At 35.2% G+C, this 24,282-nt stretch overlaps 1 protein-coding gene across 1 annotated transcript; it reads left to right on the plus strand.

Annotated features, from left to right (window-relative positions):
* The first annotated feature begins 9,414 nt into the window (after positions 1 to 9,414).
* Positions 9,415 to 10,666, plus strand: LOC123037888. The gene is made up of 2 exons (XM_044460665.1): positions 9,415 to 9,901; positions 9,963 to 10,666. The coding sequence occupies exons 1-2, from the start codon at positions 9,595 to 9,597 to the stop codon at positions 10,664 to 10,666; spliced, it is 1,011 nt and encodes a 336-aa protein (XP_044316600.1). The 5' UTR covers positions 9,415 to 9,594.
* Positions 10,667 to 24,282: the final 13,616 nt, after the last annotated feature.

Raw genomic sequence — 24,282 nt, forward strand, 5'->3', positions numbered from 1 at the left:
CGCGTGTACAGTGGACTTGCAGGTTTAAACCAAAAGCACTACAGTGACGGCGGAATGAGACCAAAGGAGACTCAGCGATTGGCGTGAGAGCTCTGGCAGCGTTGGCACTGATGACGTAACCTTACCGTTGTGGCGTTACGTAGTCCAGCAAAACGATTTTCCAGGTTAGAGATGATATTGTCGATGGGGCGATGGAGATTCGGCTCCGCAATCGAGAATATAAGTGGCGTAGCTGACTGGGAACAGCGTAGCGTAATCCAGATCTTCTGAGCAACCCGCGCCTTCCAACGATGGTGTATGGGGGTTGTACTGCCGTGTCTACGGATGTAAGTGTGCGTGTGTCGTTAGGTGAACGTTGAGCAGCGCATCACATATGTATGAAGTAGCGCGAATCGTAACGTAACAATGCGCGGCTTACGGAATTAACTTTGGGCGATCAGGTTGACTTGAACACTAAGGATTTTTTTTTTTAATTTTTAAAATTTTTTAAATTAACTATCCTGCCCCACGCTGGGCGCCAAAATGTTTGATGGAGCAGGAGCGTTTTCCTGACCCACATGAGACTGTAGGGAGTCGGGGGGATAGTTAAGTTAATGAAGCAAATCCAACCGTCTTGTCGCAGTACCAAAATTGAACTCTTTATTCTTACGTTGGATAATAGCCTTCGTGGCCAGTGTGGTGAATTACATGAGAGCGAGATCTTAAGCTTTACCACTGAGAGCGCAGCTCAGGTTAACAAATTAGATCCATACACTTCAAGAAAATTAATACTTCAAAATTACATTCATGTTTTTCTCAAGATTCAATAGTGGCCCAACAGATACTATACCAAATTATTTATACTAACGACTCTTTGCCAATCTTAAAATCATTAATTTAATTTTATTTAGCACGAAATTAGTATTAGTATTTTGTTTTGTAAACATTATATTTTAGCTTACTCTGTCCGTTTCTATATTGTACTTTTATACCACTCGCGATCTCGTTTTTACGCCGAGAATAGGGCTCCACACGTGACTGTTTAAATAATTCCTTAAAAGAGACGAAAAGATTTCTCACGTTCTGACAGGCAGATATATTTTTATACCCTTGCAGAGGGTATTATAATTTCAGTCAAATGTTTGCAATGCAATGAAGGAGACATTTCCGACCATATAAAGTATATATATTCTTGATAAGCATCACCAGGAGAGTCGATCTAGATATCTGCTTGAAACTTTCCCAAAAGTTGCCTTTCTATTAAGTCGGAACGAGCCGGGTCGGGCAACTATATCATACAGCTCCCATAAGAACAATCGGGAAATAAATTGAAAAAAATTGAACTTTGTGGTTTTTTGTTCTTTGGGATTTGGTAATATTTAAATATTATGGAATTACGGTTTTAATTTTATTAAAATCGGATAACAATATCATATAGCTGTCATAGAAAGGATGGCCAAATGCAGCGCAAAATCAACATAGCTTCATTGTTTTTAATAATATAGGCCTAGAAATCGAAATGTAGTCGATTTGTAATAGCTGCAAGAGTACATAAACTTCGGCTTGCTTCTTTTCTTGTTTTTTACAATTTTGCTAATTGGGGCTTGGGTGATTTTTTATAAAAATCATTTTCATTTTATAAGGTTATTTTGTAAATAGCCACTTTTTCCCAGGTGCTATTAATCGCGGTTTTTTCTTGGATTCAAAAAAATTACTTATCATATGATGTGAAACTCTAGGTATAAATACCTCAGGTAAAGAAGTACCTATATGTGCACTTTTCAATTTGATTATATTTTTTTAAGTTACAGTTTTTGTAGGTATTCAAGCTTGTATTCTTACCTATTATGAATACCCCTACTTAAATTGTCCTCTTTAGGCGTTATTCATTGTACCGTTTTTAAAAATATTTGCTGGAACTTGCGGTTTTTATACGCAATTTATGTACTAATTCAGATTAGTGTGCTATTGATACCGATTAAGCTAAGAAGTGTGATTTAAAAATATGCTTTAATCAGGGGAACGTAAGTAAAATTGTTGTTTAATGCTTAATGTAGAATAAAATAATGAGTAATAATTTTGATTAAACGGCAGAATCCCTCGTGGGATATATTTGTCGAAGGAAGATCGCCGTATTCATCCACACGGCTCGTATAACAAATGGCAGCTAGAAAGATATGTACCTATCTAAGCCCAATCCTTGGATTTTCCCATAAAGTTTTTAATGGTCGCCAATTTGACACGATAAATGACTTCAAAAAGGCATTCATCCAGGAATGGGACTTCAATGCCCAACCGGATTAATCCCATTTTTATTATACACTTTCAGAGGGTATTAAAATTGCAGTATATATATAAGGTTTATATATTCTATAATCTATCTATATATATAAAACTGTTCATTGAAAATTAAGAATCAACGCACAGCCTAAACTAATTAAATGACCCTATTAAAATTTTTTACCATTCAATTCTTATAACACTAAACTGATTTGCTAAGATTTATTTTGGCCACAAACATGCCCCCATTTTCTTCCAGTGGCAAAAAACCCCCAATTTCTAAAAAAAAATTTTGACGCTAAACGCGTTAATCAATCGATGCGATTTTTGGCCAAAATTTAGTCCTCTACATAATGAAGATTCTATTTAATTTAATATTGGATATTTTTACTATTGTTTACTATTTTTTATCGATTTTTGAAAATCTAAGAATCTGCCTCATTTTTCCTAACGGCAAAAAAACACTGATCTAAGTCAATTAGCAATATGAAAATTTATCGAGGGAATCCTGATACTTTAAGGATTCATATGGTGGTTTTACTGAAGCTCTAGGTCAATTCTAAAAAAAAGTTACATTAGCCTAAAGTAGAAATAATAATTCCAACAAATTATACACAAGCATTGAACACCGAATGCATTCTCTCGCACTGTCTCTCTCTCTCTATGACTCTGTGTAGTACAATATTTGTGCGGCGGCTGATCTTGATTTCTTTTTAAAACTTAAAATTAAAAACTTAAAACTAAATTAAACTTAACAATAAATTAACAATAAATTAAAATTAAATTATACCAGCAACACACACGAATAAACCCCGTCAAAGCGTTGGAAAAAGGGCAGGGGGGCAGTCATCATCTCCATATATAAAGCTATCAGTAAGAAAACTGGGAATCAACGCACAGCCAAAACCACTGGTTAACAATATTAATATGCATTTTTATTACATTCTAATAACTTTAAACTGATTTGCTAAGATTTATTGGGGCTCCCCAAGTTTGGTAAAAATCAATTGCAAAAAAGGTCAATTTTCCTTTCAAAAATTATGGACGCTAAACCGTTTTAGCAATCGAATCCGTGTTTTCGCCCAAAAATAGTTTAAGACATGATAAATGTTTAAAAAATTTGACCGCTTAGATTTAAGGCTTTTTACTATTTTTAACACCCGTCCTAAAATTACAATTTAGCCAAAAATATCTTCAAACGTCGAAAAATGGCTCTTCTAAACTGAGTATCAAATATCTTCTAAACAAAGAAACTAAGCAAAAAGTCGATCTATTATCGAATTCAAGTGTCTCCATAAGCATCATACGTTTTCTGATATGAGTGCAAAAATGGAAACCGAACGGCTTAATTATATTTGAGCAAATCAAAAAAAGTTGGGAGCAGAAAGTTACATATGTACATCTTCAAGACGCTATAGGTAGGGGAGATGCAGATATGACTCAACTTGGTCAGATGGTGATTTTACCTTCAACTTTTACAGGCTCTCCTCGATATATGCATGAAAAAAGTCATTTAAAAGTTAAAACATTAATGGCGCTGCGGGCACCATGCACGCAGCTTCGCTTGCGATGGATAACCCCAATATCCTACTTTTCTTATGTATGAAATAAGTATGTGGACATGGGGCAGACCACGTTTTTGCCATTCAATAGAATACATAAAACACTGTACTTCACCAAACAATTGGCCTTTAACCAACAGCGCCATTAATGTTTTAACTTTTAAATGAAAGACTCGAGATATCAGATCATGACGATTCTGAGGATTTTGGCCTGGAAACAACTCATTCGTTATTTCCTCCCATTTAGGGTTACAGGTAAATGTTATAAAAGTATCAGGTCGGCCATGATGTCGGACATAAGTCATAGCATCCTGGGTCTTTTCATGCATATATCGAGGAGAGCCTGTAAAAGTTGAAGGTAAAATCACCATCTGACCAAGTTGAGTCATATCTGCATCTCCCCTACCTATAGCGTCTTGAAGATGTACATATGTAACTTTCTGCTCCCAACTTTTTTTGATTTGCTCAAATATAATTAAGCCGTTCGGTTTCCATTTTTGCACTCATATCAGAAAACGTATGATGCTTATGGAGACACTTGAATTCGATAATAGATCGACTTTTTGCTTAGTTTCTTTGTTTAGAAGATATTTGATACTCAGTTTAGAAGAGCCATTTTTCGACGTTTGAAGATATTTTTGGCTAAATTGTAATTTTAGGACGGGTGTTAAAAATAGTAAAAAGCCTTAAATCTAAGCGGTCAAATTTTTTAAACATTTATCATGTCTTAAACTATTTTTGGGCGAAAACACGGATTCGATTGCTAAAACGGTTTAGCGTCCAGAATTTTTGAAAGGAAAATTGACCTTTCTTGCAATTGGAAGCGATTGGGGCCACTTGGGGAGCCCCAATAAATCTTAGCAAATCAGTTTAAAGTTATTAGAATGTAATAAAAATGCATATTAATATTGTTAACCAGTGGTTTTGGCTGTGCGTTGATTCCCAGTTTTCTTACTGATAGCTTTATATATGGAGATGATGACTGCCCCCCTGCCCTTTTTCCAACGCTTTGACGGGGTTTATTCGTGTGTGTTGCTGGTATAATTTAATTTTAATTTATTGTTAATTTATTGTTAAGTTTAATTTAGTTTTAAGTTTTTAATTTTAAGTTTTAAAAAGAAATCAAGATCAGCCGCCGCACAAATATTGTACTACACAGAGTCATAGAGAGAGAGAGAGACAGTGCGAGAGAATGCATTCGGTGTTCAATGCTTGTGTATAATTTGTTGGAATTATTATTTCTACTTTAGGCTAATGTAACTTTTTTTTAGAATTGACCTAGAGCTTCAGTAAAACCACCATATGAATCCTTAAAGTATCAGGATTCCCTCGATAAATTTTCATATTGCTAATTGACTTAGATCAGTGTTTTTTTGCCGTTAGGAAAATTGAGGCAGATTCTTAGATTTTCAAAAATCGATAAAAAATAGTAAACAATAGTAAAAATATCCAATATTAAATTAAATAGAATCTTCATTATGTAGAGGACTAAATTTTGGCCAAAAATCGCATCGATTGATTAACGCGTTTAGCGTCAAATTTTTTTTTTAGAAATTGGGGGTTTTTTGCCACTGGAAGAAAATGGGGGCATGTTTGTGGCCAAAATAAATCTTAGCAAATCAGTTTAGTGTTATAAGAATTGAATGGTAAAAAATTTTAATAGGGTCATTTAATTAGTTTAGGCTGTGCGTTGATTCTTAGTTTTCAATGAACAGTTTTATATATATAGATGCCGTTTCGTGATTTTAAAACAAATATTCAAAATCTACATTTCTCGAATGAAACAAAAAAGACAAACCTTCAAATTACCAAAGTGTCGAGCCGGCAAATTGAGCACCGGCTGACCTACAAGACCTACCCTGAAAATGCATGGCAGGCAACATTAGTGACCTCGACCAATCTGTACTAGACTTCTGCATGAATGCATCCAAAACGACAATAGAATCACTTAGTCTAGAAGTGGGCACACTTTTTTTCTGCACAGTATATTTGGGTGTGAGTGAGTAGGCTAGTATTGTCTGTTTTGATTGACAGTGTTCTCACTCATTCCATAGTTGTACAGCTGTTGATGAGTACAGCAAAATTGGTGTGCAGTAGTCAACGCACTGTACAGTGTTTTGGTGTGCAGTATACTTACTGTACAGTGAGTGAAATTTAACACATATATAGATCTCGTATGTGTATGTCATAGAAATAATAGGATTAAAAAATTGATTTGTATTTAAGTTTTAAATGTATTTAATATAAAATAACGAATTTGGAAATTATTAATATTTTAATCAAATATAATTATAACAATTATTTTATGTTATTAAAGAATCTATATTTAAGTTATTAATATTGGAATTAAGGAACATTATTATATTTACCATATCTTCAGTGGTGGCAATTTTTGACTGCACTCATCTGCACAGTTGTACACAGTCAACACACAAGCTGTACAGCGTGTTTAAAAAAGGACAAATGTACACACTCTCGAAGACTACAAGCATATACTGTACTCACTCGAAGTGAGTACACTGAAAATGTTGTGCTATCTTCTTCTGGCCTATAGAGTACACTGTACAGTAAAGAATGAGTGCAGTATTTTTTTAAGAACACTATACTACTGTACAGATCTGCTATGCTACAAATGAGTACATTCATCCAGAAGTCTAATCTGTACGCTACGTTTATATCGGCCGAAGCTACTAAGTGTCCAACGTGCATCCGACAATGCAAGCTGCGCAACTCGAGGTGGTAGCTGGAGCAATCCCAATTGTAACCTAGCAGAGCAAAGGATTGGAAGCTCAAACATTAGGATCCAGCTAATCAAAACTAGTCGAACTATGCCAGTTCCGAACGATTGACGCACATGCGGCTGCGTATTGTATAGTTTAACCAAAAAACATGCAGTTGCCAACATCGCAGCAGGCATTCTGAAGTATTTGAGGGGCCGGGAACGTAGCCGATTTACACCGTTTACTAGATGAGCGGCAACCTTACTGCCATCCGCCATGTAATGAATAACTTTGCAGCGGTCCCACGGGAGCTGCACGTTTTTTCTATGCCGTCTTTTCCCTCCAGCTTTATATTTATATATAATAAATAATAAATTCATATGTTAGCTTATTATAAAAGTAAAGCTTACCTTTTGACGTCATCGCTCATCATTATCGCTCATTCCATTTGACTTGTTACTAGTTTAAATAACTTAGTTGCACAATAGCTTTTTATACCCGTTACTTGTAGAGCAAAAGGTTATATTGTATTCGTCGGAAAGTATGTAACAGGTAGAAGGAAGGAAGGATTTCAGACCCTATATATATATATAACAAGAAAGGAAAGCTAACTTCGGGCGGAGCCGAAGTTGATATACCCTTGCAGAATACTCTGTAAATTATATTCTCCAAAATTATTCATATGATGCATTCTTAATACTCATAAAAAATCCCAACTTCCTAACTTTAAAAACACCAAAGTTATGGCATTTCCAATCGTTCAGTTATATGGCGGCTATGAGATATAGTCGGCCGATCCTTATGAAATTTGGTAGGTCGAATTGATTGTCCAAATATAAAACCCATAGAAAATCCCAACTTCCTAACTTCACAAACACCAAAGTTATGGCATTTCCGATAAATCAGTTATATGGCAGCTATAGGATATAGTCGGCCGATCCTTATGAAATTTGGTAGGTCGGATTGATTGGCCAAATATAAAACCCATAGAAAATTCCAACTTCCTAACTTTACAAACACCAAAGTTATGGCATTTCCGATCAATCAGTTATATGGCAGCTATAGGATATAGTCGGCTGATCCCGGCCGTTCCGACATATATACTGCGTGCAAAGGAAAGAAGGGTGTGTGCAAAGTTTCAACTCGATAGCTTTAAAACTGAGAGACTAGTTTGCGTAGAAACAGACAGACGGACATGGCTATATCAACTCAGGAGGTGATCCTGATCAAGAATATATATACTTTATAGGGTCGGAGATGTCTCCTTCACTGCGTTGCACACTTTTGACCAAAATTATAATACCCTCTGCAAGGGTATAAAAATGGTGCAAAAAATGTACGACATCGCAAAACAAGAGAACGGGTGGGCCGATTTGGCTCAAATTTTTTTTCAGTTGTTTGTAATTGCCAGAAGAAGGTTAATGCATAAGAAAATATTGGGAAAACCTGCCGGAAAAGTCGCTATCGGCTCAAGAGATGTATTCATTGTTATACCCTTGCAGAGGGTATTATAATTTTGGTCAAAAGTGTGCAACGCAGTGAAGGAGACATCTCCGACCCTATAAAGTATATATATTCTTGATCAGGATCACCTCCTGAGTTGATATAGCCATGTCCGTCTGTCCGTCTGTCTGTCCGTCTGTCTGTCTGTTTCTACGCGAACTAGTCTCTCAGTTTTAAAGATATCGAATTCAAACTTTGCACACACCCTTCTTTTCTTTGCACGCAGTTTATAAGTCGGAACGGCCGGGATCGGCCGACTATATCCTATAGCTGCCATATAACTGATTGATCGGAAATGCCATAACTTTCGTGTTTGTAAAGTTAGGATTTTCTATGGGTTTTATATTTGGCCAATCAATCCGACCTACCAAATTTCATAAGGATCGGCCGACTATATCCTATAGCTGCCATATAACTGATTGATCGGAAATGCCATAACTTTGGTGTTTGTAAAGTTAGAAAGTTGGGATTTTCTATGGATTTTATTTTTGGCCAATCAATCCGACCTATCAAATTTCATAATGATCGGCCGACTATATCCTATAGCTGTCATATAACTGAACGATTGGAAATGCCATAACTTTGGTGTTTTTAAAGTTAGGAAGGTGGGATTTTGTATGAGTATTAAGAATTCATCATATGAATAATTTTGGAGAATATAATTTGCAGAATATTCTGCAAGGGTATTTCAACTTCGGCTCCGCCCGAAGTTAGCTTTCCTTTCTTGTTGTACATAAAACTGTTTAAACAGCAGGCTTTGGAAATAATGCCTTCATTGTTGTACATAAAACTGTAAAAAATCGAGTTAACGAAGCATTGCCAAAGTTTTAATTGGAAATAATTCCTGCTTTGAGATCAAGACTTGGACGGCGTTCACGAAATGCGATACATTCTCAGAATGTCCGTAATAATCAAACGCAAGAGGTACGTGCACAAATAAATGCATCGGCATTTTGCCCGACAAAATGTGAGTAAAAGAAGACCAGCCGCAAATGATAACTTGAATCGCGCTGCATTCGCATAACATTCCGAAACACCCTACAAAGATTATAGCTGCGTTGTTATTGGTTCATTGTCTGTCGTATGTCAGCATTGCACTGCACTGAAGTTTCGATTGGAAACCCCCGGCTTATGCTGTGCAGGTGGCAAAATTAAATTGCCCGTTTTGGTTCATCCACCAGAGCCATTGTATTCGCTACTATATGGAAATTCAGCCCAATCAAACAGCTTCCTAAAGCTTGCACAAAAATATAACGGATGCTTTCAAATGACGTCTATTGGAGCCGAGGTTGTTCATCAACCAGGCTACAATCCGATTTATAAGGTAATGGCGTCGCTTTATTATCTCATTTTTTCAAAATTGCATCCCAACATTCAGATTCACGGGCAAATTCACCATCGAGCGGGCGTTTTGTTACCCCCACCAAACAAAGATCATAAATTCCTTCAGATCTACTTCATTGGTGATTCGAAAGATGAACTAAATCAGCGTTGTGCAATTTTCACTGCAACTAAACGTGAAATTATACAACAATTGCAAAATCTTCTGCATGAGCGTAATGAATTGGCCGGATTGTTCAAAACCGCATTGGATACAATGCATTCTGACGACCACAAAATCATTATCAGCGCTGACAAAAGGCCAATTTAATGCTCCCACTATTAATGAAGTCGCAGTGGTGATTGTTGGCGAGAATGTGGAATCACGCGATATTGTTCTCAAGCGTCGGGATGATTGCCGCTTGCAGCGAGTTTATGAGACTCATCGGTCATATGATGCACTTCAATACCCGTTGATGTTCTGTCGTGGAGAAGATGGGTATCACTTCAACATAAAGATGGTCAATCCAACGACAGGTTTGTTTACAAGTCATCACATCTTTTTGATTCTACAAATAAGTTTGAATTAAAATTTTAGGAGAAGAAACGAATAAGAAGGTCAGCTCTATGAATTTTTATGCGTATCGATTGATGATTCGCCTAGATGTTGACAATCATCTGTTGAGATACCGCCGATTGTTTCATCAGTACTGTGTCGACATGTACGTCAAAGTACAAACGGAGCGTCTCAATTTCATTCGTTTCAATCAGTCGAAGTTGCGCTCAGACGAGTACATCCACTTGCTTGACGCCATCGCTACTGAAGGTCACGCGGCCAACATCGTTTGTTTGACCATTCTCCCAGCTACTTATGTTGGAAGCCCGCGCCATATGCATGAGTACGCTCAAGATGCGATGACGTATGTCCGTAATTACGGACGCCCGGATTTATTCATAACGTTCACATGCAATCCGAAATGGCCCGAAATTACGAATCTGTTGCTTCCAGGACAAACATCTAGCGATCGACCTGATATCACTGCACGAGTATTCAAGCAAAAGATCACAGTACTTATGAATTACATCGTTAAGCAGAAGGTTTTTGGCGCAGTTAGTGGTTGGATGTACTCGGTTGAGTGGCAGAAGCGTGGCCTACCACATGCACACATTCTGCTTTGGATGTTCGACAAGATCCGACCAGATCAAATTGATTCGATTATTTCAGCCGAAATACCAGATAAACAAACTGATCCCGAGATGCAAATTACAAATACGATACCGAATGTATTTAAAAAAATATAATTTTTATTAGATAAACTTCACTTAGACTTAGAATACAATCAATCTTAGACTTATTTCACGACTGCCCAAGCTTGAGTTGGTTCTCTTCCCTTGTTGCCTCGGGATCGAAGCTTTTAAAGTTTATCCTCGTAATTTTCCGAAGTCTTGGTTTCCGAAGCTAATTCCCGATTAAGATTGCTGTGATCAGCATGGAAAATTTGGAAGCGAACGCGATGCCTAAAAAGAGGGTTCGCGGTGTTGGGATTCTAACGGGTGTTTAGTCTAAAGTTTGGCTGGCCTTTGGCGGCTAGCTAGGGGGAATTTGTTTACGTCTGTCTCAAGCTTGGCTCTTTTGGTGCGTTTTTTTTGAATATGTTGTATTATTTTGTTTAAGATTTTGGGTGATTTGTATATGATTAAGGAGGTAATTATTAATATTAACAATATTAGCTCTAGGGGTATTTTTGTATTTCCGATTTTTAAAAATGGATTTATGATGTTTATGTTATCTAAACTTAATTCGGAATCGTTTGAGAAGATGTAGTCTGTGATCATATAATTATTATATTTATATTGTGTTATGTATTCTAACATTTTTTGCTTTTCATTAATGTATTTTACGTTATTAATGACGATGCTTTCGTTAAATAAAATCAGAAATGCGCCGTTTAATTTTGTCTCGTTAACAATGTTTTCTCCGGTGAGGAGAATGGCGCCATCATCTAAATTTTCAAAGTTTTTATTTTTTTCCTAATTTTTGAACAGTTTGCTTTTTTTCCATTTAATAAATTTATGAAACAGGAACTCTCGTTAGAAAGTTTACAATAATTATTAAATATTTCTTTTTTAAAATTTGTTATCTTATAAAATATTCCGTTACAATACGCTGTCTTATCGTCTATTATTAATTTTCCATTATTTTGGGCAATTGCCCTTAATGTATACAAACTACAAATATTATTAATTATTGGGTTTTTTATATATATTATAAGTAAATCTTGGTTTTTTACTATTTTGAATGTTGAAATGTCTAGTAAATCTGATAGAACAATTGGTTTATTTTCGTGTCTAAAGATTTCTTTTATGTCTTTTTCATTTAAAATTTTTGTATTGAAAACGTCGACTTTTGCTAAAGTGATAGTATCGATTAAATTTTGAATATCGAGTGTAATTAATTTCAGACGATGTTGTCTTACTTTTGTTTCTTTTTTAAAAATGATTGAATCAAGGGTTTTGGTGATTAATTGTACTTCCTGAAATATTCGTGAGTTTATTGTAAGTTGTTTGTTATTGTTTTCTGTTTGTTCGTTAATTTTATTTTCAATTCTTATTAAGTCGTCATGGTCGGGTGTACCTGATGGCCACTTCCATACGGTTCCCTATTCGTTAATACCCCTTTTATTTCTAGATGGTAATAGTTGGGACATGAGGATTTTAATAATGTTTAAATTTTGTGCAATGTCCCATTCTAATTCAGAATTCGGACTTTTATTACTAATATTATTTTCAATTTGAATTATTTCTTTGTAAAAACTTAAATTAGTAGTATGGAATAGGTCCTCAAAGGAGTCGTAAGTCATTACATCGTTTTCGTTTTTAAGTAGTAAATATTCCATAGCGTTGCCAGTCTGCGGAAATGAGTTTTGGGTGAACCCTAGCGAAAAGATTAAAAAATTTAATCTTTTGGCGTGCGCTTCTCAATGAACATTATAAGAAATGGAGGGAAAAACTCAAAAAACTCACAAAAGTCGATTGCAGGTGTTTACATGTGAGGACAAAATAACATTAATACTATCTGGGGTGCCTCCTGTCAGAGCAAAATGTTTTTTAGGTCCAGAATGTGCGAAAAAACACAATAAAAGTGCAGCTATGCACTTATAATTATCAGTAAATTAAAAAAACCAACTGTTAAATTTAAATTGTATTGTTTTTTAATTTCTTTGTACACCAGCAGACTTGTCTTGCCAAGGTATCTGATGATATCTTTTAAAGGCTCTTTCCCGCAAATACGATATTTGAATTTTAACTGCTTGTCAACAAACCCAGCTGATTGACAGTACGACCGTATCACGCTTATATCTGATGAACTCTAAAAATTTTGGTCACACTGGAAAGATTAAAGTTTTTACGCTAGCGTAATCGTTTGTCGATCTGGATACTAGGCTTAAGAGATGAATTATTTAATATTATCTTTATGAATAATTCTATTTGTATTATTAATTATTACTTTGTTTGGTAAGTTTTCCTGAACGACTTGTTTTTTGAATCTTGGATTTAGTTTGTTTCTCTCTTCGAATCTTTTTTCGTATACTACTTCTCCTACGTGATAATTTTTTTGTAATCTATTTTTATTTTGATGATCTAACATTTTAGTTTGTGCTATCTGTAATTTGACTGGTAAGTCGCTATGATTTATTTTATTAAACAAGATGTCGTAAGGTTTTTGGTTTGTCACTGAGTGAATTGTCAAATTGTAATTTTTTGCTGCTCTTATAATAATTTCAGAATAATCTAGGAGGCGGTACTCGTCTTTAATACAACGAGCTATTTCTGTTAAGGTTGAATGAACTCTTTCAACTTGTTCGTTGGATAGGCTATGTCTAGGGTCTGTATAATAAATTGATATTCCAGAACGTTGTAAAAAGGATTTAAACTGTGCCGATACGAAACTCGGCTCGTTATCTGTCATAATTGTTTTTACTAGTGGAAATGTTTGAAGTAATTCGTATACTTTTGAGTCAATGTTTTTTTTGTTACTAATTTCTTTTACAACGAGGTATTTAGAGTATGAATCGATGCAAGTTAAAAACGTTAGATTTTGTGCGTAATAAATATCAATATGTAAATTTTGACCTTCTATTTTTGGAATTGGAGCTTCTCCGATAGGGATTTGTGTTGAATTTCTGTTGTATTTATTTGTATTACAAATTTCGCAATTCGTGATATATTCCTTTATTATACCCTTGCAGAGGGTATTATAATTTTGGTCAAAAGTGTGCAACGCAGTGAAGGAGACATCTCCGACCATATAAAGTATATATATTCTTGATCAGGATCGCCTCCTGAGTTGATATAAGCATGTCCGTCTGTCCGTCTGTCCGTCTGTCTGTCCGTCTGTCTGTTTCTACGCGAACTAGTCTCTCAGTTTTAAAGATATCGAATTGAAACTTTGCACACACCCTTCTTTCCTTTGCACGCAGTATATAAGTCGGAACGGCCGGGATCGGCCGACTATATCCTATAGCTGCCATACAACTGATTGATAGGAAATGCCATAACTTAAGTGCTTGTAAAGTTAGGGAGTTGAGATTTTCTATGGGTTTTATTTTTGGCCAATCAATTCGACCTAGCAAATTTTATAAGGATCGGCCGACTATATCCTATAGCTGCCATATAACTGAACGATCGGAAATGCCATAACTTTGGTGTTTGTAATATTAGGAAGTTGGGATTTTCTATGGGTTTTATTTTTGGCCAATCAATCCGACCTACCAAATTTCATAAGGATCGGCAGACTATATCCTATAGCTACCATATAACTGAACGATCGGAAATGCCATAACTTTGGTGTTTGTAATATTAGGAAGTTGGGATTTTCTATGGGTTTTATTTTTGGCCAATCAATCCGACCTACCAAATTTCTACCGACTATATCCTATAGCTGCCATATAACGGAACAATCGGAAATGTCATAACATTGGTGTTTTTAAAGTTAGGAAATTGGGATTTTGTATGGGTTTTTTATTTGGCCAATCAATCCGACATACCAAATTTCGTCAGGATCTTTTCAGATTTACCTTTAAACCTAATTTAGAATTGTTATTGAGCTTCTGGTACATATAAGAAAATTTGTACTTAGTCTAGAATTTCTGTTGTATTTATTTGTATTACAAATTTTGCAATTCGTGATATATTCCTTTATTATACCCTTGCAGAGGGTATTATAATTTTGGTCAAAAGTGTGCAACGCAGTGAAGGAGACGTCTCCGACCCTATAAAGTATATATATTCTTGATCAGGATCACCTCCTGAGTTGATATAGCCATGTCCGTCTGTCCGTCTGTCCGTCTGTCTGTCCGTCTGTCTGTTTCTACGCAAACTAGTCTCTCAGTTTTAAAGCTATCGAATTGAAACTTTGCACACACCCTTCTTTCCTTTGCACGCAGTATATAAGTCGGAACGGCCGGGATCGGCCGACTATATCCTGTAGCTGCCATATAACTGATTGATCGGAAATGCCATAAATTTCGTGTTTGTAAAGTTAGGAAGTTGAGATTTTCTATGGGTTTTATTTTTGGCCAATCAATCCGACCTACCAAATTTCATAAGGATCGGCAGACTATATCCTATAGCTACCATATAACTGAACGATCGGAAATGCCATAACTTTGGTGTTTGTAATATTAGGAAGTTGGGATTTTCTATGGGTTTTATTTTTGGCCAATCAATCCGACCTACCAAATTTCTACCGACTATATCCTATAGCTGCCATATAACGGAACAATCGGAAATGTCATAACATTGGTGTTTTTAAAGTTAGGAAATTGGGATTTTGTATGGGTTTTTTATTTGGCCAATCAATCCGACATACCAAATTTCGTCAGGATCTTTTCAGATTTACCTTTAAACCTAATTTAGAATTGTTATTGAGCTTCTGGTACATATAAGAAAATTTGTACTTAGTCAGAATTTCTGTTGTATTTATTTGTATTACAAATTTCGCAATTCGTGATATATTCCTTTATTATACCCTTGCAGAGGGTATTATAATTTTGGTCAAAAGTGTGCAACGCAGTGAAGGAGACGTCTCCGACCCTATAAAGTATATATATTCTTGATCAGGATCACCTCCTGAGTTGATATAGCCATGTCCGTCTGTCCGTCTGTCTGTCCGTCTGTCTGTTTCTACGCAAACTAGTCTCTCAGTTTTAAAGCTATCGAATTGAAACTTTGCACACACCCTTCTTTCCTTTGCACGCAGTATATAAGTCGGAACGGCCGGGATCGGCCGACTATATCCTGTAGCTGCCATATAACTGATTGATCGGAAATGCCATAAATTTCGTGTTTGTAAAGTTAGGAAGTTGAGATTTTCTATGGGTTTTATATTTGGCCAATCAATCCGACTCACCAAATTTCATAAGGATCGGCCGACTATATCCTATAGCTGCCATATAACTGATTGATCGGAAATGCCATAACTTTCGTGTTTGTAAAGTTAGGAAGTTGAGATTTTCTGTGGGTTTTATATTTGGCCAATCAATCCGACCTACCAAATTTCATAAGGATCGGCCGACTATATCCTATAGCTGCCATATAACTGATTGATCGGAAATGCCATAACTTTCGTGTTTGTAAAGTTAGGAAGTTGGGATTTTCTATGGGTTTTATATTTGGCCAATCAGTCCGACCTACCAAATTTCATAAGGATCGGCCGACTATATCCTATAGCTGCCATATAACTGATTGATCGGAAATGCCATAACTTTCGTGTTTGTAAAGTTAGGAAGTTGGGATTTTTTATGAGTATTAAGAATGCATTATATGAATAATTTTGGAGAATATAATTTACAGAGTATTCTGCAAGGGTATATCAACTTCGGCTCCGCCCGAAGTTAGCTTTCCTTTCTTGTTTTTTGTATAAGTTTGGCCAATAGTATAGCCTGCTGATTTGTTTATAATTCTCATCTAATCCTCTGTGAGCTCGACAATGGGTTTCCTCTATTATTATTGCTTTATCTTCGTTATTTGTTATATCTTGAACAAAAACTTTTGTATATAGAAATTTATTTGTAAAATTGTCTTTTAGTGGAGTTTGAATTTCGTACAATACTTCAGGGGTGCAGTGGATTCCTGTGCTAATATTCGGTTGTAGAAATTCTTTTAGAATTGTAATTAAGTTTTCTGGTTGGTCATATTCTATGATATGGCTTCTGTTGTCGAAGACATTGATTTGTTCATGTATTGTAAAGTTTCCTTTTGCTAATAGAAGTTGTTGTTTAAACTGATTAAGGGGTTTTTTTGTTTCGTTAATTATGTTATCAAAGCTGCTTTCGGCTGAATGTTGAGTGCCAGAATCCGTGGATTCTTCATTCTCTTCTTCTGTTATATTATTTATTTCGATTCTAGAGAGGGCATCCGCTACTACATTAGTAGTACCAGGCTTATATATAATCAGGGTAAAAGCGCGTGGCGATCGGACGTCTATATCCTATAGCTCCCATAGGAACAAAAGGGTAAAATCGGTTAATATTTAATGATTTTTAGGATATTTCGCGCAGTATACAAGCTATTGACATGAATCTTTCCAAATTGTATTTTTTTATGCATACATTGATCAAGGTGAAGGCGCGTGCCGATCGGACGTCTATATCCTATAGCCCCCCTAGGAACAATAGGGTGAAATCGGTCCAAATTTGATGATTATCAGAATATTTCGCGAAGTGTGTAAGCTACTATCATAAATTTTTCCAATTCTTATTTATTTACGCATATCTTGATTAGGGTAAAAGCACTTGCCGCTCGGAAGTCTATATCTTAAAGGAGATAGGAAAAATTAATTAATTAATTTTAAGGCTGCGAAAGTATCCCTTTTTTTCTATTTGTATATGACATTTTTGCAGTATAAAAGCAATTAACTTGAAACGATGCAAATCTAGTTTACTTATGTATACCTTATTCCTTTCACTACTTTTTCACTTTTAGCAATTTCGGCAAAGTCTGCAAGGGTATTAAAACTTCGGCTTGCCGAAGTTAGCTTCCGTCCTCGTTTTTGGGTTAAAACTTTCTATGTAATTAAACCATCTTTTTAATTCAACATTTGGGTTTTTATCCGAAATAGCGTAAGAGAGCGGTTGATGGTCCGTATGTATTTCTAGTCCTGATACTCCGTATAAATAATTTCTTAAGTTTTTTAGTGCCCAAACTATCGCTAGAAGTTCTTTTTTATTGGTAGCGTAATTTCTTTCGGTTTTATTGAGTGTCTTAGATATAAAGGTAATTGGGTTTCCGTTTTGGGAGAGCACTGCTCCTATAGCTAAATCAGAGGCGTCTGTTGTTAATGTAATTTTTTTTGTGTAATCTGGTTGAACTAGTTCTATGTAGCTAATTAGTTGTTCTTTTAGTTCGTTAATGGCCTGGATTGCCGGATCATCTAGAGTAATTGAGACATTCTTTGACATTCTCTTTGAAATTTTTCCATTGGAGCCTTCTAAAAATCTGGTTAGGGGTTTGGCAATGGACGCGTAATTTTTTACGAATTTTCTATAGTATCCTGTGAGTCCCAGGAAGCTACGCAGCTCTCTGATATTTTTGGGAATAGGATATTTCGATATGGTTTCTATTTTTTGAGGGTCGGTTTTAATAACGTTCTGTGATACTACATATCCTAGAAATGATGTTTCCATTTTTAAAAATTGGGATTTTTCTAGTGATATTTTCATATTGGCTTCGTGTAGAATGTTAATTATCGAATTGAGGTCATTTAAATGTGTTTTGAGGGAGTGAAAAAAAATAATTATATCGTCCATGTAAACATGGCAGAATTTTCCAATATGTTCTCTAAGTATATCGTCCATTGCTCTCTGGAATATTCTGGGCGCATTTGTAAGCCCGAATGGCATTCTTATGAATTCGTATTTTCCGTTGTTAAGCCTAGTATCCAGATCGACAAACGATTACGCTAGCGTAAAAACTTTAATCTTTCCAGTGTGACCAAAAGTTTGAGAGTTCATCAGATTTAAGCGTGCTACGGTCGTACTGTCAATCAGCTGGGTTTGTTGACAAGCAGTTAAAATTCAAATATCGTATTTGCGGGAAAGAGCCTTTAAAAGATATTATCAAATACCTTGGCAAGACAAGTCTGCCGCTGTACAAAGAAATTAGAAAACAATACAATTTAAATTTAACAGTTGTTTTTTTTAATCTACTGATAATTATTTGCTAATTTAAAGTTCATAGCTGCACTTTTATTGTGTTTTTTCGTACATTCTGGACCTAAAAACATTTTGCTCTGACAAGAGGCACCCCAGATAATATTAATGTTATTTTGTCATCACATGTAAACACCTGAAATCGACTTTTGTGAGTTTTTTGAGTTTTTCCCTCCATTTCTTATAATGTTCAGTGAGAAGCGCATGCCAAAAGATTAAATTTTTTAATCTTTTCGCTAGGGTTCACGTTTCCGCAGACTGGCAACGCTATGGAATTTTCTGGTATTTTTTTCGTCGATCAGGAGACCGACGTGAAAAAAAGGCCCGACGAAAAGTGAACGCCAGCTGTTTGCCTCTCGCTCTCTCTCATGACTGGCGTACAGTTTTCGTCGATCTGGATACTAGGCTTTAATGGAAAATGAAGTTTTTTCTACGTCTGATTCTTTCATCAAGATTTGATGGAAACCTGATTCTAAGTCTATCGTACTAAAATATTTAGCCTTTCCTAGGTTAGATAAAATAACCGACGGATCCTGCATGGGGTATCTATCCGGAATTGTGTTGAGGTTTAATTTTCTAAAATCAATGCTGTGTTTGGGGGTGCCGTCTTCATTAGTACCTTTCTTTGATACTACAATCATTGGCGAATTATAAAGGCTTTTGCTGGGTCTAATGATTTCGTCTTCAAGCATACGACTTATTTCCTGATTCACAAACCCATTTACTGCTTGTGAATATGGGTACTGTCTTGAATAAATTGGTTTGTCATTAATTGTGTCTATCTCGCATCGGACATCTGTCCGGAATGGAAGATTCGTATTTATTTCTGAGTGTACTTTTTTTATTGTGTTTACTATTTTTTCTGTATAATTGGTTATTATTGTTTCGTCTGTAGTGTTTTCTAAATTATTAATATCGAGGGTATTGTCGAAGTTGCTTCCTATATTTTCGTCTTCTGAAATGTTTATTTTGTTTATGTCGAGCTTGACATCTACTGCGTGGTCGGAATCTGAAGATCCCAAACTGTTTGACTCATCTGTGTCGGAAATATCGTCGACGGCGCGTTCGGAACTTGATTGTCCCAAACTGATTGTGTCGGAATTGTCATTAATGGCTTGTTCGGGGTTTATATACCCCAAACTCTCTATGCTAGCTGTATTTTTATTCGAAAAACTTTCATGGTTAAAATATCTATCTAATCTAAACTACTATATAAAAGTCTTCGAATAAAAAATGGGTCAGTGGTAAATTCCTACCAGAGCGGATTGACATAAAAATCTAGAAAAATCCGCATAATTCTGAAATAATTAGGAGACGTGTGTGAGGTACAAATTAAAACAATAAACGACCCCAAAGTGCCCCAAAATTCGATTCGTTTTTTTTTTAATTCTTTCTTTTGCCATTTTTCTGTTATAAATGTTGTTAAAATGGTTTAAAAAAATTATGATCATAATCTTATGGCATAGCCGCAACTAACTGCATTTAAATTTTTTGGAAATTCAGCCTCCTTAACCAAGTCACCAATATTTTCCAATTCTCTTATGCGTGACGTCACGGCCTCCACATATGTTTGTATGTATGTTCTGCTGGCGCACTTTGCATTAAGTCGTAAATGAGTGTATGTAGCATTTTAAGTGTGACCGCGCAGGGGAAAAAATGAAAATACCAGTCACAAAAAATTTAAAATGCGCGGTTAAAAAATCGATTATATCGCAAATCTTTTCATTTGTTTTCAAATGTTGAGTTATCTACAAACTTTGGATTTGTAAAAAACAAAAATAAACAATGATTCGCTCTGCTATGTACACACACACGCACGAAATATGTATATCCAAAAAATCAAGATAATACTGATATCCTTTTGCTAAAAGAATATTTAATTTACATTTCCACAACAGATTTAAGACATTTTGTAACCGATTTTTGTCATTTAAAATTCAAATCGCATTGATAATATTAAAAGAACATTAAATATTCAAACCAATTGATTCTCACGCTCTTTATTACACGTGCCTCATATTGTTTAAACAAATGCAAATGTTTAAACAATTTGATTCACGGCGTCCCCCACCTGTCTTTATTATTAATATAATCTTTTTCTTTTGCATACTTCTTTACGTCCCATTAAATGACCGTTTGCTGTAATTTATTCAAGTGAAACATAACCTGTTGGTCGTGTACAAATACTTCATTATTTGCCAATTGTTTTTTTTTTTTAATGTGTGGAAAGAAGGTGTGTAAAGAGGGGTTGGGGGCCCAAAAACGCCAAAACTGTAATTAGGTGATAGATGGACAGCCTCTTAAAATTGTTAACCAAGATAAAAATAAAGGAAATTGTATTATTGGGGACGCATTTAACTTTTCCTTTGGCATATTTCTTAATTTTTCTTACATAAATATTGGCTTTCCTTATAAGCGTTGTCTACTGTGGATTCTCTTTTAAACTTCTTCTAAATCGTCAACAGTATGTGATTTTTTATTAACCCTTTCGTTACCAATGTGCATAAAATTACCTTTTCTACATTCTTAATAGTAATAGTACATTAATATTATTTGTCAAGCAATAACATCACTAGAAGAAAGTAAACATAGCATGGCTTAAATGTTAAAAAAATGTATATTTGTTAAATTAAAATTTTAATTCTTTAATTTCAATTTGTAATTAAAAAAAATAAAAAAAAAAATTAAAAATAAAGAGTTCTAATCTAAATATAAACAAAAACAATGAAGAGTCTTAATTTTAGATTGTTTTTGAAAAACACTTTGTTTTTATTTTTGTCCTTCAATATAATGTATCGCCCTTAACTGCAAAACAAAAGATGTGGCAAAATAAAATGTAAGCGATCGGTATTTAAAAAAAATTAAAATTAATATAATTATAGAAAAAGATCCTACCATATTTAAAATCTTCGGCACAAAAAGGTTAAGTTCAAAGAGAGGGAAGTAAACTGATGGAATACGCACACATACATCCGTAATTCGGCAAATTTGGACTTATATATGTTTTTAGGCAGCAATTCTGTCAGTTTTAAAATGAATCCCCATGGAAATGGTGCTGGGCAGTGGGTTGCATGGCAACCCAATTACACGGCAGCTCCAGCTAGCTATTCGTATCCGTATCAAGCTGCAGTTCCGCCTCCAGTTGTGTGCCAACACGTCCCGCAACCCGTACCCGTCCAGCACTTCACGCAGCATTTCCCGCAACACGTTGCGCAACATGTACCGCAACATGCGCAATGTGTTCAGGTGAAATCAATAGATGAGCAAGAAACTAAAAATTTTATGGGAAAAAACAAACGACAACAAGTGCAAGTGAACAACAATAAAACCAACCATTTAATCTTCTCCTTTTGCATACATTTGTACTTCTCATTAAATGATCTTTTGCTGTAATGCATTTTAGTGGCAATATAGCTCAGGTGTTAGAGGTTGTATATAAATGTAATGTGATCTGTAGGTCGTGGGTTCAAACCCACTTCAGTTCTTGCCAAAAATGATGTTGACATTTTTTTTTTTTTGGAAAGTGAAATCCAAGATTGGTAAGAACTCGGTTTGAAAACACGACCCTTAAATTGCAAGGAAACCACATTGTACAACAACACCAACTCTTTAGGAATGCTATTACCTAAGACTACTTCTTCATGAAGTGCGGGGACCAACCTCATTCTTATTTCTTAAAACAGTTAATAACATTACGTATGCTACATTTCAATTGGCATGTAAGGCTTTGGGCTTACTAGAAGATGACACACACTGGGAATATACCCTAAAGGAAGCAGCTTTATGTAAATCGCCAATTCAATTACGTGATTTATTTGCGGTGATGTTAGTAAATTGTCACATGGCTGATGCCGCACATCTTTGGGAAATGTATAAAGAAAGCTTTTCAGAAGACATTTTGTACGAGTTTTCTCTAATAGTGGCAGAAGTCAATCAAGATCTACTGGATAGAGTGTTTAATAAATGTCTTATTTTAATCGAAGATATAACACTGTCCATTGGAGGTACGTGTCTATTAGACTATGGTTTGCCCGAACCGATTAGAGTTAGTAGACCACTTCAAAATAGGGAATATTTAAACGAAATAAATTACAATATTAATGAATTCGAATTAAGTAAAGACGAAAATTCCCTTAACGATGAGCAAAGAATGGCATTTCAAAAAATATTACAAAGTGTTAAAAATGAAAACGGTGAAATATTTTTTTTGGATGCCCCCGGTGGCACAGGCAAGACATTTTTATTGAATTTGTTGTTAGCAAAATTACGACATAATAATAATGTAGCATTGGCTGTTGCTTCTTCAGGTATAGCTGCTACGCTGTTAAATGGGGGACGCACAGCCCACTCTGTGTTTAAACTCCATTGGATTTAATAAATGTAGAAACACCATGTTGCTCAATATCTAAACGGTGTAATATGGCATTGGTCTTTGGCCTACTATTCAAAAATTGTGCCTAACAAAAAACATGCGTGTGCATTTAAAAGGCGATACAACTGCTGGAATTTTTGCACATACATTATTGAGAATTGGAGACGGTCTTTTTCCAACTGTCGAAGGAAAAATAATTATTCCTTCAGGTTTAGGAACTGTTGTAACTTCCCTTGAGGAGCTCACATCAAATATATTTCCGGAAATTTCAAAAATCTCAACCAAATCATTAGATTGGTTTTCGGAGAGAGCAATATTAACTGCTAGAAATGATAGAGCTGTGGTAATAAATAACATACTGTTAAAATCATTTGATGGTATTGAAGTTACGTATAATTCTATTGATTCAGTCACTGAAGTTGATGAAGCAGTTCATTTTCCGGTTGAATTTCTCAACCAACAAAATCCACCTGGACTTCCCTTACACATTCTAAAGCTTAAGATTGGTGCACCAATTATGCTGTTGAGAAATTTAAGACCTCCAAAACTATGTAACGGTACAAGATTGCAAGTAAAAGCTCTTCATAACAATTTAATCGAAGCTGTGGTTTTTACTGGCTGTGCCAAAGGAGAAATTGTTTTTATACCACGAATACCCCTAATACCATCAAATCTACCGTTTCAGTTTAAAAGACTTCAGTTCCCTGTAAAAGTTTGCTTTGCAATAACGATAAATAAATCGCAAGGTCAGACCTTAAAACTAGCTGGACTAGATTTAAGGGACGATTGCTTCTCTCATGGTCAGTTTTATGTGGCCTGTTCAAGAGTTAGCTCCTCTGAAAATCAAAAAATATCGTTTATAGAGAAGTCTTGCAAAAATGTTAAACATTTCTAATTAAAATGCACTGTGGAATAGGCCTCATGGGGAAACCACAAAAAAAAAACGCGCCAAAACCTCTACCTCTATGGTGGTGTGGAAATGTGGAATGGTTTTAGTTTAAATAAAGTAGCAAATAAAAAAGTTAATCAAAAGTATAGTTTTAAGCGATATAGTTAGGAAATTGCTAATCTTAATTTCCGCAGGCGAAGCTGCGGGCTACCTTGCTAGTCTAGTATATATTTTTTTAGGGGAAGTATGTTTGTTTCATTATTTGATTCTAATAAGTTTAATTTTTCTTTATAATGTAATTGTTCCATTTTCCCATTATATTTTATTGTATTATTGCTTATGTCAATAGCTGCTCCTATCTTCCTTAGTAAATTATATCCTATTATTAAATCTGCTTTTAAACCTTCTATTTCATAAAATATGTGTTTTGTTTGAAAAATTGTTA

This window comes from Drosophila rhopaloa, unplaced genomic scaffold (assembly GCF_018152115.1).
Source record: "Drosophila rhopaloa isolate 14029-0021.01 unplaced genomic scaffold, ASM1815211v1 contig_203, whole genome shotgun sequence".
Classification (NCBI taxonomy): Eukaryota; Metazoa; Arthropoda; class Insecta; order Diptera; family Drosophilidae; genus Drosophila; species Drosophila rhopaloa.

Excerpts from the sequence above, each read along its gene's own strand:
- LOC123037888 (XM_044460665.1), top strand. The coding sequence starts at position 9,595 with ATGAGCGTAATGAATTGGCCGGATTGTTCAAAACCGCATTGGATACAA. Across the intron at positions 9,902-9,962 it reads GATGGTCAATCCAACGACAG|GAGAAGAAACGAATAAGAAG; the intron begins GTTTGTTTACAA and ends TTAAAATTTTAG.